This window comes from Narcine bancroftii, chromosome 3, assembly GCF_036971445.1.
Source record: "Narcine bancroftii isolate sNarBan1 chromosome 3, sNarBan1.hap1, whole genome shotgun sequence".
Taxonomy (NCBI): Eukaryota; Metazoa; Chordata; class Chondrichthyes; order Torpediniformes; family Narcinidae; genus Narcine; species Narcine bancroftii.
In genome coordinates this window covers 61,772,649-61,788,267 of record NC_091471.1, presented here as the reverse complement: position 1 = coordinate 61,788,267, position 15,619 = coordinate 61,772,649, and the positions used below count along the sequence as shown (strand labels likewise).

The 15,619-nt window shown below is 40.9% G+C and overlaps 1 protein-coding gene across 1 annotated transcript in view; it reads left to right on the top strand.

The window, feature by feature from the left end:
* LOC138757202 (kinesin-like protein KIF24) overlaps positions 1-15,619 on the top strand; it is an 81,735-nt gene that overhangs the window by 23,109 nt on the left and 43,007 nt on the right. The window contains 3 exon segments of the mRNA XM_069924168.1: positions 3,338-3,435; positions 12,393-12,608; positions 13,774-13,861. Coding sequence (XP_069780269.1) covers positions 3,338-3,435; positions 12,393-12,608; positions 13,774-13,861 — 402 coding nt within the window.

Sequence of the window (15,619 nt, the reverse complement as noted above, 5' to 3'; positions counted from 1 at the left end):
TCAAGAAGTTCAATATCATCTTGGAGAAAATATCCTGCTTAATTGATATCATAATCATCTACCATCCTAAACATTCATTCCCTCCACCACAGATACACAATACCTGTCGTGTGTTCCCAGGGCCACACTAACACGAGGCAAATTAGGCAGCCGCCAAGGGTGCAGACCTCAAAGGGGTGCAGTCAGGATGGGCAGATGTCCAGCGTGTAGGGGCCAAATGTTCTTGCTTTATTAGTTGGTGCCTGGGTTTGTTGGCTGGGCATGGCCATCTTTACTTTTGTGCGCATGTGCGAGGGCTGGCTGGTACATGCACGATGGATCTGAGCAACTCTGGAGCTGCACGAGCCCCGAACAAGGCAAGCGCAGGCTGGATCAGAAAGCAAATAGGCAACTGTTTAGCGAAGGGCAAAACAAATCCAGTACAAAAAAAAGATGCTGGACTGGAAGTGCAGTGCATCACAACATGTCCCACAAATTTAGGTGCATAAAATTTACAGTATTCCCTCTGGTGATTGGGGAGGGGGCTGAGAAAATTCAAGACACTTGTACTGAAATCTAATTTCAAAAGTAACCCAGGTCTATTAATGATGCGTTCACTTGAACTGCAGTTTTCCATTAGTGAGTTGACCATTTTGTAAATATGTGGGTGAATTTATTCCGCACCATAATTGTAGCAAATTGACATCAAAAATAATGTGAGAATTGTTTAAGTACCCAGTTTCTGGTACTGTATTGCATTGAATCATTTAAACCCAAATCTAAACCATCAGTTTAACACCTGACTGATGCGCTATCAATAACTCCAAAGAAGAGGTAATCTGACTGATGTGCCTTCTGTTTATGGTAATAAAAGCCTGTCTCGTGTTGCTGACTTGAGCTTGTTCTGGGGAGGGACTGTGCCGCCTTTATTAGGGGAATCAAGTGGGATGAGCCACGGGTACAATCAGCAAGAGGCGGGCTAGCCATATATGTATTAACAGTGGTTCCACCACATTCACCCACTTTTTAAAAATAAGTCCGGTGGGGTGAAATGGGTTCCATATCCATCATAAATTCAGTCTGTCCGGTGTTCTTGTCTGCTGCTATGACTGTCGTAGTGCTGCTGTGGTTCAGCTGTTGATTCCTGGATGGTCTGGTTGTTGTCGATGGGTGGGGTGTCTGAACTGAGACAGTTAGGGTGGAGGCTGGGATAGGGCAACATGGTACTTCGTGGGGTGGAGGAAGTACTGGTTTGTTGGCCAGAGTCCTGGGGTCTTCTGCGCATGCCAGGTTCCAGACAGACAGTGTCTCGCGCACATCCAGGTACACCACATAGGCATTTTGGGGTTGGCATGAAGGAGGTGGACCCTCTCAACCAGTGAGTCAGACTTGAGAATTTTCACATGCTTCAGGAGCAGGACTGGCCCTGGTGATGTCAACCAGGATGGCATTGTGATCCCCGATGTGGACTTCCTGGGGAAGGGAAACAACCTTTCATGTGGGGTGGCATTGATGGTGGTGCACAGGAGGGATCTGATTGCGTTGAGCGCTTCAGGGAGGACCTCTTTCCTGTGGGAGGCAAGCAGGGCCTTTTGACCTCAGGGCCAGGAGGTTGGCCTTCCAGACAGTGGCATTCTCCTTTTCCACCTGGTCATTCCCTCAAGGGTTCTAGCTGGTAGTCCTGTTCGTGGTGATACCTTTGACCAGCAGATATTGGTGCAGTTCATCACTCCTGATCACTATGAATATAGCAGGTGCATCCAAACAGGGTGAAGAGGCTGCACATTGACAGTGACGGTTGTCATGTCTGGGCAGGGAAATGGCAAAGGGGAAATGTGCATACTCATTAATGATGTTGAAGAAGTACACATTGCAGTTCAAAGACAGCAAGGGCCTCTTGAAATCCATGCTCAGGCTCTCATGGGGTGGATGGCCTTAATCAGGTGTGACTTGTCCAGCTGCTAGAAGTGTGGTTAGGACTCTGCACAGACCTGGCAGTTTCTGGTGATCGTTCTGATGTCCTCAACCGAATAGGGGAGGTTGCAGGCTTTGACGAAATGGAAGAACTTGGTGGCCCGGGATGGCAGAGGTAGTTGTGGAGGGCTTGTAAATGATCTGTCTGCACATTGGTGCAAGTCCCTCGGGACAGGGCACCTGGTGTCTCGTTGATCTTTCCGGGCTGGTGTAAGATATAGTTGTAGGTGGAGAGTTTGAATCTCCACCTCAGAATCTTGTTCTTGATTTTACTCTGCTGCTTGTTATTGAACATGAAAGTGACTGCACGTTGGTCAATCAGCAGGGTAAATAATTTGACGGCAAGATAGTGCCTCCAGTGGCATACCGCCTCAATGATGGTCTGGGCCACCTCCTCGATGGGGGAAGTACTGGATCTTGGGGCCTTGGAAGGTGTGGGGAAAAAATTGCTATGGGTCTACCTGCCTGGTTAAGTGTAACAGCCAGGGCAAAGTCCGATGCTTCACTCTCCACCTGGAATGGAATGGATTTGTCCACAATGTACATCGCAGCCTTCACCTTTGATGTGGCTTAAGGCCTCAAGCTTCTGGCGACTGAGGAAATGAGGTGGCTTTCACTAGAGGGCGGACCTTATCTGTATCGTTGAGGATGCTCTGGACATGATAAGAGAAAAACCCCCAGGAACAATTTCAGGGCCTTGAGGCTATGGGGATGTGGGAGCTCCAACAGGGGGTGCATGCAGTTGGGATTGGGGCCAAAAATTCCATTCTTCACGGCTCAGCTGAGTATGGCCAGGCGTGATGTGAGGAATACACATTTATCTTTGTTGTAGGTAACGTCCCTGCTGCACTGTCCCCCCCAGGTTTACAGATAAAGCCTTCCTAATATACTTAATAATATATCGGTAAAGACTCTGACGAAGCAGGGACAAGGAAACCTTTTAAGAGAGTCACCCCAATGATGAGCATCAGCTAGTTCTCCATCCTGGGTAACACAATTTTATTCAAATGTCACTCAAACAGCTGTAATGAGCAAAGCACAACCAAGCCACTCCACTGGCTGAATATTTGTTCCCATTTTCACCAAAGATTTTTGTTACTTCAGAGAACATTCACTTCTACAATTTTAAACTTTTATTAAAATTTTTATTTCTTCTTATTCATTCATCCTATTTATTTATTGCTTGTTTGAATTCCAGATACCAGAGGTTTGACTGTACTTGCTTTTTTAGTAAAATATTTGATATCCTTTGGTGTCAGTGATAATGTTTATTTAATTCAAAATACTAATCCCTTGCAATAGTATATACTGAAATCCTCCATAACCATTCATTCATCATTCTCGATTTTTATTTTAAACTAAATTCAGTCTGATTCATTTGCAGCATGTTTTTTATTTTGATGAAGTATTTGAGGAGGTTTGTACCAATCATGATGTGTACATGAAGACCGCTTATCCCCTCATCCAGCATGTTTTTGTCGGGTATGTCACTTTACTTCATCACCATTATCATATGAACTATTATTCATGCTATGTCAAAACATTCTGCTAATCCACATTGATATATCAGGCCAAATGTGTTATTAGTGATTTGAAAAATTTGGATAATATTTTCATTATACCAGCTTGAAGTTCTAAGCATTATCTTTGGATTCAGTTTATTATGAATACACTTTAATTGAAATTTTGTATTTGAAGTCTTTATTATATATTAATCAAGGTGTGTGTAAATGGGTAGCATTGGGAAAATGAATCAAACAGTGTTTGAGTAAGGGTTTATATCTAAGGGTTTGAAACAATGAGAGACTTGAGCAGGGAGAGAAGAACACCAAGGCGAGTTTTGGGAAATAAGATATCAGAAATTAGAACTGTGGAAAAAGAGTTGTGATACTTGATGTTGGGAATTTTCATGTGAATTGTTGAAATTCAGTATTACTGAGAGGGTTGTGGAAACAAGTAAATGGACAAATTGAAATACCAGAACATTGCGCACCAGGATTGTAGTTTGTGGGAGTATTAGTAGATGGATCTGAGTAAATGTGCAGCATGTAGTTTAAAGAATAATATCAGTCTGTTGGTTGTAGAGGACTCAAAAATTAGCAGTGAATGAGGAGAAAAAAGTTTTTGATGTTGAAAACTAAGGGAGAGCAATAAAAACTAAAGGGCAAATTTGCAGAGAAATAGTTTTTGGATTTTAAAAGCTGTTTTCAATCTAGGCTGTGGAGAAACGACAAATAATAAAAGGGAAGTCAACAGTGGGAACTTAAGTCCTGACTGGTGGTGTGGGGAGAAACAAATGTACTGAATTGGATTAATTGGTAAGCAATTGGAAACCACAAAACTTTGGGAATAGATGAAATGTTGTTAGTATACAAAAATAGACAATGGGTAACCGGGAGCTGTCCACAAAATGAGGGTGTGAGGAAACCTATCTTCTGAGGATTGTGAATCGGGTAAACCATCAAGTGCATTCAAGACCAAAAAAATACAGATTTGGCCATTATAGAAGTTGAGAGTAATGGAGACCCGGCAGGAAATTGGATTTGAGAAAAAGATTGGAACAGCCAGATCTTATTGAATGGTGAAGCAGATTCAAATTGCTTTGTGGCTCTACTTGCTCCTATTTCTTGTGTTGTGTTCCTTTTGTGAGAGAGACTATTTCATGACATCTTATTTGATTCTGATCATGTAATTTGTTTATACTCTCAAGTGGTGACTTTGAGAGTCTGCATTGGTATTGCGTCGATTTTGATGTTGATCACAAAGTTGCAGAATGAAAATAAACCATCTGGTTCTATTTGTCTGTGGTGTCTCTGACCTCTCCCATAGGCCTGCTGCCTCATACCTTTAGTAATTCTGGTTCAGTGCTGATATTTGGTGCTGTCTTTGCAAAAAAAGTTTGCATGTTTTTCCTGTGATCACAGTCATGGCAGCATCCTGATGAATCTTCTATGTACCCATTCCAACATGTTAATATCCTTCCTATAGCAGGGTGACCAGATCAGCACACTACACTGTGTGGTCTCACCAATGCCATATACTGCTGTACCATGAAATATCAACTTTTTTACTAATTCCCCTGACCAATGAAGGTAAGCATTCCATGGCTTCCTCACCACCCAGTCTACCTGAGTTGTCACTTTGCATGAGGTGCTGCCTCAGAAAAGGAGCCAACATCAGTCTAGTTAATGCTTTATTCAAGCTCAATATCAAAGCTATCTTATGGAACAAGAGATTGCACTTTTGTTTGGAACTAGAGTGTATTTTTTCAAAGGTCTTTATGTTCAAGAACATTTTCTTCAAGTTTATTATTATCTAACTGTATATATGCAACTAGATGAAACTACAGTTCTCCAGACCACAGCTGTTATGGGCCCAGAGGACCCCCAAAACCCAGCAGCAATAGATACTCACCAAGACAAATGGTTACTTAAACAAAAGATGCTTTTAATTATCTTTAAACATGAAAACACAATCACACTTTAACTTATTACTATTAACTTAACTCCCATCTAATTCTAAGTGCATGTGTATGTAATGTGTGTGTAAATTCAGAAAAGTTATTTGATTCACAGTCCAAACTCACTTTTCACTCCTCCAAGTTCACTGGTATCAGGCAATTCTTCTACATAGAATTTAACATTTATAAAGTTCACCAGGCTTTGGTGCTTGAAAGGTAAATGGTTACCGCTCGGGAAGGTTCTTGTTGGTTTTCAGAGAGATTTGTTGCTCGTTGGACACCCCAACTGATACCTTCTGATCAGCCACTTCAGTGTCTTGCTGAAGAAACTTGCCTCATCAGAGTTTTCCAGGTGATAACCCCTTTATTTCAGGTCACCACAGAGTTCCTTTTTGTTTCTCTTATTTCAAGTGAAACATTATACAGCCAGCCATCTCTCTCTCTCTTCTTCTCTTTACCCCCCCACCCCCCCAATCCAGAGAAAACCACATGACCCTCTTAGAACAGCAAACTGCACTCAGACTGTGGCACCGGACCCAAACTTCTGAGTTCATTCATCTATTGCTTTCCAAAACAATAATCTATTACTCCACAGCATGTCCAATTAACACCTACTTGTGAAGTCCTTAAAGGCATTCTTCAAAGTTTTTTTCAAAGGCACTCAGAACCTGGACTGTCAGGCTTGAGCAGAGCTCTGGCATTTTAAATGAGACCTATTTTGAAGTGTTTGTATGTGACATTAACTAAAACACCTGCCACAATTTATCTCCTTTTGAAACCTATCTATATGCAATATAAAAAATATAACATAATCCGTCACACAGTGCACACACATACACATAATACATTTCTCACACAGCATTTAATCTCATGCATATGTAAAAGTATATTAATTAAATATGATTTTTTTGAGACATATAGCATTCAGCCCATGAGTTTGTGCTGCCCAATTTACACCTGTGACAGAATATGGATATTTTTTTTGGAGATAAATTGGGGAAGGGTTTGTTAGTGTAGGTCACATACAAACCCTTTAAAACTGATCTTATGTAAAATGCTGGAGCTCTGCTCATGCTAGACATGTCAGGGCCTCAGAGCCTTTGCAAAAGCCTTGGAGAGTGCCCAAGAGATTTCACTAATGGATTGTTGTTTACAAAAAGGCAACAGATGAAAGAAATTGTCTGATCCACAGAGTCTGGAGGGAAACTTGCTATTCAAAGAGGGTCATGTGGTTTTGTAAGCAAAGAGTCACAGGATTTTTTTCCTTCTGTGAGACACACACACACACACACACACACACACACACACACTTTTACAGCCAGCAGCAGCTGGAACTGGACAAGCTGGCAAGCTTGTGGAAAACCCCATTTTGGAAGACTGGTTGTGTGTGCTTAGTTCAGCCTGGTCAAAGTCCTTGTGGTTCATGCAAGAAGAGAGGACTGGCTTTCTCATGTTTCACTTGGAATAAGGGAAACAAAAAGGAACTCTGTGGTGACCTGAAAGAAAGAGGTTATCATCTGGAGAAGCCTGAGGGGGCAAGTTTTGTCAGCAAGACACTAAAGTGGCTGATGGAAGGAAATCAGATGTGGATGTACTAGAACAACAAATCTCTTTCTGAAAACTGACAAAAACCTTCCTGAGCAGTAACCATTTACCTTTCAAGCACCAAAGCCTGGTGAACTTTATAAATGCTAAATTCTGTGCACAGTATAAGAATTATCTGCAACCAGTGAACTTGGAGTGAGAAGTGAGATTGGACTGTGAATTAAAGAACTTTTCTGAACTTGTATACACATTACATACATGTGCGCTTAGAATTAGAAGGGGGTTAAGTTAGGTTAGTTAAGTTAGTGTGATTCTGTTTTCATGTTTAAAGATAATTAAAAACAACTTTTGTTTAAGTAACCATTTGTCTTGGTGAGTATCTATTGCTGCTGGGTTTTGGGGGTCCTCTGGGCTCGTAACACACCCAATTTACAACCTACACCCTGGCACGTTTTGAATTCACCCAAGCAGGCACAGGGTGAATGTAGAAACTTGTTACAGGCAGCGCAGGATTCGAACCCTGCTCTCAATCACTGGCACTGTAAAGGTGTTGTGTGAACTGCTATGCCAACCATGCCATCCTAATATTCTGGAATAATTAGTCACGTTTACCAGAGACAAGATGCAGGTATAATAAGTTACGGGATACTATTCATCAAATTACACAGCCTGCACGAAGTTGCTATTTCTCTGTCTGGCAATTCTAATTTTGATGTTCCTATACTTCTGACCTGATGATAGTAGATCAAAGTTCTTGTGTGATAGATAGTAGGGATCCTTAATAATTTTTTGAGTCCTGTTTAAGTAACACTCCTGGTGAATGTTGTCAGTGGAGGAAAGGGCTACCTCAATAATCTTCTCAGCTGTTTTAATGACCCTTTGTATTGACATCCAGTCCGATGCTTTGCAGCTACCATTCTACACAATGATGCAGCCAGGCAGAACACTTTCAATTGTAAAATGTTGTTAAAATGGGGGCCGGTAGCCTTGCCTTCTTCAACCTCTGAAGGAAGTGTAGGCACTGATGTGCCTTCAGAACTCATGAGGAGGTGTTGTGCGTACAGGATAGGTCATCCTTTTTAAGCACACTAAGGAATTTTTGTTCTCAATTCGCTCCTATACTAATCTAACCATAAAACTTCTCCAGGACCAAAGATCTGTCTGCACTATTTTAATGCCACTTTATTTTTGCTAACTGCAACGATGAATTTTTTATTCTTTCATTATATGTCTATTGGGTGGAGACAAAGAGTAAATGGATGGTTGGTGACACGTGGAGGAGCTTGCTGAAAGCTTGTTAATAACAGTTTGGCTGTCTGGAGAAAGTTGCCAAGGAATCGAGAGAAAAAAAGTTGGCCTTTCTGGTCTGTGCCAGATCTGCATATTTCTCAAGCGGTTGCAAAGAATATTGGGACTGCGCTGCATGTCAGGGAGAAGCTGCAGGACAGGAAGCAAGGTTGACGTTTCAGGTCATTTGTTTCATGATGGAATGAGGGAGGTGGCTGTCCATTGGCTCAGTTTCCCCTTCTATAGATGCTATCTGACTTGATGACTGTGTCTGGCATTTTCTGTTTTTCTTTTAGTTCAGATTTCTCACAACTGATATGATCTGTATATCTTACTTTCAGCACTTTTTTTTTTCCTTTCCACAATTTACAGCTTTTCTAGACATTCAATATGATCAACAAGTTTTCACCACCTTTGCTTGGACCAATCTTTTTTGGTCTTGCTGTGGGATCTTATCCACCTTAATGTACATCAGTGGTTCTCAACCTTTTTTCTTTTCACTCACATACCACTTTGTGTTCCCTATCCTTCGGTGCTCTGTGTTTAGTAAGGGATTGAGTAGAAAGAAAAAGTTGGAAAAGCACTGTTTTAATCGTACCTAATTGACTCATGATATGCACAGTTTCATAACTCCAAAGAAAATGGGCCAATGACAATTTTTCTCAAGCAAAATATTTCAGTAACAATTGGATCTAGAGCTGTATTCTCCACCTTCCCTTCCCACTCACATATCACCTTAAGCAATCCCGTACTAATCACAGAGCACCGATGGGATAGAAAATACTTAGTGGTATTTGAGTGGAAAAAAAGTTAAGAGCCACTGATGTACATCAAGAGACTCAGCACCACCACCACCTTGATATTAACATTCCTCTCTCTGATCTCATTATACTCCATGGCATTCTCCTTGATGAATATTGATGCAGAGTATTAATTAAGTACCTCCTCCACTTCCTCTGATTACAGACATAAATTCCCTCCTTTCTCCTTGCATGATCCGTCTTGGCAGTCTCCAACCAGACGGGCATCAATATCAACTTCTCCAACTTCTGTTAATCCCCCTACCTGGTCTCTCTTTCCTCCAGCTTCTCACTCCTTTTCCTTTCCTTCTCCCATCAGAGAGATAGCCCTCTGTCTTTCCCTATCCCTTCTCAGCTTCTTGCTCTTGTACTGTCCCACCTGAATCCACTTCTTAACTCTTTCCTGTTAGCCTAGGCTCCTCCTCACCCCACCTTTTCATTCAGGTGCCTACCTATTTTTACAGATTACTAATGAAAGCCACAAGCCTTTTGTTTCCTGTGGATGCTGCATAACCTGCTGTATTTCTCCAGCACTTGTGTGTATTGCACTAGAACACAGCACCTGCATGTTTTCTTGCTTATCTCCTCAGACAATGATGGAGGTCAGGGTTGTTGGAGTTGTGAGGCAGCAATTTTAGTCACTGACACACAATGTCATTCCCTCAGATCAAATCAGGAAAAAGAGTTTAAATTATTGAACTATGAACTGATCTACCTTTGTATGTTTTAATGTGTAAACATTACCATGCATTTTTGTTTGATTCATTGTATACCATCAAAGAATAGACAGTTATGATGTTCATTGTGGAGCAGTCTGAAGTTGAAACTTTGGCTTAACAACTGAACAGATGAGAAATTCGATCATGTACTTCATATCATTTTTAAACATTTAAAAAGTATGAAATAATTCTCAAAATTGTTATTTTCACCTTTGGAAAGATTTTACTTGAAGCATTGTGGACACAGTAATTCTAGTTCGAACATAACAGCACAATACAGGCCCTTCAGCCACATTGTTGTACTGACCTATGTAAACCTTCTCCACAACAATCCAATTTTCCCTACCTCACACTCATAACCACCTTGAGAGTTATCGGTGTGAGGTAGGGCAGATCCTATTTTCAATGTGATTGGCAACCTGAGCTCCTTAGTGACAAGGGCTCCTCAAGCTCGGAGCTTAGTTCCTCACTCTATTCTTTGTGTAGTAGTCAATTATGTCATCAAGTTCAGCTTTATTGCAATACATAAATTTGTGAGTGACACCAACGATGTTCGACAAATAAGGGAAAATTAGTCAGAGTTTTGGATGAAGGCCAAGAATCTGGTTGTGTGGTGCTATTATTGTACTAAGCGAAACAGGTTCGAATCATTTTAATAACTCCTTAAATTTATTCTCTTCTTGTGGAGGAAGGGAAAATAAAATCAATTATCTTTGATTGAGTTGGCTGTGAATGGTATGGACTGAGGTCGTCATATGGGGAAAGTGTGTGCCTGGGAAGAGGGGAGTTTTATGGACCATGGACTGAACTTTTGGACTGTGGACTGTCACTTTAAAGGATGAATTTCTACTGAGAACTGAGTAACATTGATTGTGGTACAAATCAGTGCTGGCTTGCCAAGGTCGAGCTGTGCCGATTAAGAATAAGAGAGGAATACATTAATTGCTAGAGTTTCTGAGGAGGGGGAGAGAATTCCAATTGGTGAAGCAGAGACAGTTCAGTGGACCAACCAGAAGGATACACAGACAGCCCTTGCTCTGTGTTGAGAAGTTCTGGCTGACTGAATATGAGGGTGACAAAAAGGTCACCTTGATTGTGCAGTTAAAGAAGGAAATTGTGGAAAGCTGTGTGAAATGCACAGGCTTCATAAGTGAGAGGGTTAAAAACAAACCAACCCTGAAGAACAAAGGGAAGTCTATGGTGAAGAAACCAGCAAAGGATTGTAAGTTTACTGCCAAGCAGCATCAGTCATCTCTCTCTCCAATGTTCATTCAACATCCTTTTGTTATCATTTGAAGAACTGAACTTGGACATTGAACTTGGAGAGTGAATTTTTGGGCTGACTTACTTGGCCAGACTGGGGATTTTTTCCCTTTTTTTTAATATTGGGCACAGACTGAAGTGGTCTGGGTTTTTTTTTCCCCACATATATATAGATATTATCTGTATATTTACTATTAGAGGTATTTTCTTTTCTTTGGCTTGGCTTTGCGGACGAAGATTTATGGAGGGGGTAAAAAGTCCACGTCAGCTGCAGGCTCGTTTGTGGCTGACCAGTCCGATGCGGGACAGGCAGACACGATTGCAGCGGTTGCAAGGGAAAATTGGTTGGTTGGGGTTGGGTGTTGGGTTTTTCCTCCTTTGCCTTTTGTCAGTGAGGTGGGCTCTGCGGTCTTCTTCAAAGGAGGCTGCTGCCCGCCAAACTGTGAGGCGCCAAGATGCACGGTTTGAGGCGTTATCAGCCCACTGGCGGTGGTCAATGTGGCAGGCACCAAGAGATTTCTTTAGGCAGTCCTTGTACCTTTTCTTTGGTGCACCTCTGTCACGGTGGCCAGTGGAGAGCTCGCCATATAATACGATCTTGGGAAGGCGATGGTCCTCCATTCTGGAGACGTGACCCATCCAGCGCAGCTGGATCTTCAGCAGCGTGGACTCGATGCTGTCGACCTCTGCCATCTCGAGTACCTCGACGTTAGGGGTGTGAGCGCTCCAATGGATGTTGAGGATGGAGCGGAGACAACGCTGGTGGAAGCGTTCTAGGAGCCGTAGGTGGTGCCGGTAGAGGACCCATGATTCGGAGCCGAACAGGAGTGTGGGTATGACAACGGCTCTGTATACGCTTATCTTTGTGAGGTTTTTCAGTTGGTTGTTTTTCCAGACTCTTTTGTGTAGTCTTCCAAAGGCGCTATTTGCCTTGGCGAGTCTGTTGTCTATCTCATTGTCGATCCTTGCATCTGATGAAATGGTGCAGCCGAGATAGGTAAACTGGTTGACCGTTTTGAGTTTTGTGTGCCCGATGGAGATGGAGTTGCCCATTCAGAGCCAGCTCTTCAGCGCTTGACGTCCTGCTTTGCGGAAACTGCCAAAATGTTTGGCCTGGAAGTCAGCCTGAAGAAAACTGAGGTCCTCCATCAGCCAGCTCCCCACCATGACTATTAGAGGTATATAGTGGAGTTAATTTGGGTAAGATGTATTGTTAATAGTTATTAATGAATATAGTTAAAATTTAACCCCTATGTATTGTGTCCTCTGTTACATGTTTGGGATGTAACAGGAAAAATAAACTATTTGCAAAAATCAATCTATATTTATTTCCCTTTTTTGTTTCTGCTCATTGTAACTTCCAAGTGGAAAGGCAACTTGTTTTGCATACGGACAAACTGGAACTGGAAAAACTCATACCATGATAGGAACGTATCGAAATCCAGGGTTATATGCACTTGCCGCTGAGGACATCTTCAGACATCTTCAAACTTCCGAACCCGACAGAGCACTTTTCATCTGGATAAGCTTCTATGAGATATATTGTGGCCAATTATATGATCTGCTAAATGGTCGAAAAAGGTAAGCAAATACAAAGTTAGATTTGAAAGACGATGAAAATATTTTCAGTGTAGTATTTAGCGAAGATGCAGTTGTAGAAAAGTGACCATTTGAGAGGAAGACATTTAGTGCTCTTGATATTTCTTATTCAATCTAAAACAAAATTGTTTTTATGGTGTTTTCTCAGATGAACATTAAAATTAATGTTCTTTTGGCTAACATTTTCAACGGACTTCCAGTGAGATCCACTGTGTTGCTGATTCTTTTAGTGTTTTTAACCTTCAAAAACTTGTTAACTTCCCATTTGAAAGCTAGAGTTGAATTTGCATCTATTGCACTTCAAACAAGCACATTCAAGATCATATTCTGCCGTTGCTTAGAAATGCTTTATGAGCAAAGGAACAGAAAAAGTATACAAGCGTCATGTTTTAAAATAATTTGTAGAACTGGAAAAAACACTGGTATTTAATGACGTACCTCAGCTTTTGAAAATAATCAGGTGGACATTTAGGATGCGATTTGTCTATATTATGGTATGCAAGGGGGAAACAGATGGAGAAAAGACTGTTCGGGGTAACTGACGTATGCATAATCTGTGATCAAAGACCAAGTTAGAAAGTAGTTAGAACTCTTAATCAAAGGCAGTCTCCAATGATTTTTCATCGCCAAGTCACCTTTGACTCAAGTTCTGAAGTAACTGAATAAATAAAGGGATTAATTCTAACTATATCAAATTCATTTTTAGAGGTAAGTGGAAAAAATAAGCCAAGAACAATGTAATGGATGTGTTGTATATTGACCTTCACAAGGTCTTTGATAGGAAGTTACAAAGGTAATGTGAACCAGGCAGACTTGATTGTTTTCCATTTTTAACCCTTTTTTTCCTCAATGTGGAAGTGGAGATGTATTTTGATACTGACAGGTGACATCTGGCATCCTTTGGAGATCTGTATGTGAATATTGTCTTCCACATGTAATATTTGTCTTCACTCTTTATTTTGTATCTGTACATTCTTCTGTTTGATGATTCTTTAATTATCTTCTGTATTTGAATAATTTTAAACTCACATTCTTTAATCTCACCATTATACCCATTTTCTTTGCTTTCAGATTCTGGAGAAATAAAACTACAGGGGGTATTTTGCTTTAGGTATGTGTTCATGCCTTTTTGTGTTTTAATTTTCAGACTGTTTGCCAGAGAAGATGGCAACCATGAAGTGCAGATTGTGGGCTTGCATGAAATTTGTGTGGAAGGAGTTAAATCTTTATTAGAGGTAATTTAAACATGAAAAAGTATTAAGCATTTAATTTAGCTGTAGTTTCCATGACATTCGAAGCAGTATTTTCTATTCAGATATGACAAAATCTGATTTGGCACATTTTTAAAATGTTTTCCTCCTGCCTCCCAAGCTCTATGTAATGTCATGTGTTCCACAAGTAGGAAGTTTATGAATTTATATTCCCAAAACATGAAGTGAAGCAAAATTAATACTTCCAGAAATAAAGTCTTTATTGAGTACCTTCCACAACTTTGAAGGGCTTTGGATGTGCTCTTTCTCTTTGGCTTGGCTTCGCGGACAAAGATTTATGGAGGGGTAATGTCCACGACAGCTGCAGGCTCGTTTGTGGCTGACCAGTCCGATGCGGGACTTGTTTTAGTGTAAGAAACTGTTAAAACTATTAAATCTGGAACAGATCTACCAGTGGAAAAACCTGGTACTTCTGTGGCACAGAACAATTGGCGATAGCAGAAATATATACCCTCATATTTTAAAGCCACAGCCTGCATATTTCTCGCCAACCATAACTATCAAGCCAGGGAACAATGATGAATCCAGATGTATATGCTAGCAGCAACACCAGATGTGCCTACAAAGGAGTTGTCAATTCAGGAATATCTACATGCTAAACAGCAAAAATCAGGTTGCGAAAGACAGCTGTCAGATCAAAGCTCTGCAGTCCTGTCACATTTATTCATGAATAATGGTTGACAGCCAAACAAAACTAATAAGCATCACCATACACGTGGCCATCATGTTGTGTAGTACCACCATTAAACCAAACAGGTTTCAAGTAAGAGAGCCTGGTGGTTGATTGCCAATGACAATAGTAAAACATAATCACTCTCTCTCAAGATGCTCATTGGATAATCTTCGTTCTGATATCCCCACCATGATGAAAGCTAATCTGCCCAAATGACTCCTACCAAGTGATATCAAGAAATGGCAGAGAGTTCTGGAATAAAATAAAGATGAAAGGACCAGTCAACATCTCAGCCTTGACATGAAGACTTGACCATGGCTCCAGCCAAACAGTTCCATACAGTAATACTGGAATCTAGAAAACAATGTGAAAACTATCTGGTCATGTCCAAATTATAAAAAGCAAGATCAATCTAATCTAGCTAATTGTAATTTTTGTTTTGTTCCAGGATGTAATTATTGCTGGCAAGGAGCAATTGCAATCCAATATTGACTTTGAGGCTGTGATTTTTAAGACATTTTGTTAAACATAGTTGTCTTTCTGGCAAAAGTGCTTTGACCCTGCTGGTGGATAGGAATTTCAGTGAAGGACAGTGATATATTTGGAGGGAGTATACAAGTGGTGATGGAGCACAATAGAATACCATGCACTTGCTTGGATGAATGGAGCTGCAACAAATTGAGAGAGTTTAACATCATCCAGCACCAATTTTCGTCTTGCCTGCAAACTTATTAATCATTCTTCGGACAAATATCAATCCAACAAACAGCAAGAGTTCCAACACCAATCCATGATCATGGTTCCAATCAATAAAGACAACAGTTTGCCATTACTGCCTGTCTCTTATTCCAAGACAGTTTTAAATTTAGTTTGTCAACTTTGGATCCCTTGCAATCTCATCTTTGGACCAGTGTCCCACATGGAACCTTTCAGAACATTCCCACTGGGCAGAAAATTTCAAAGGTTCACTGCCCTCAGGATGACTTTCTTATCTTTGTGCAGAATGATGACCTTTATTTTGATTCTTTACCTCATGTGTCCAGATAGTA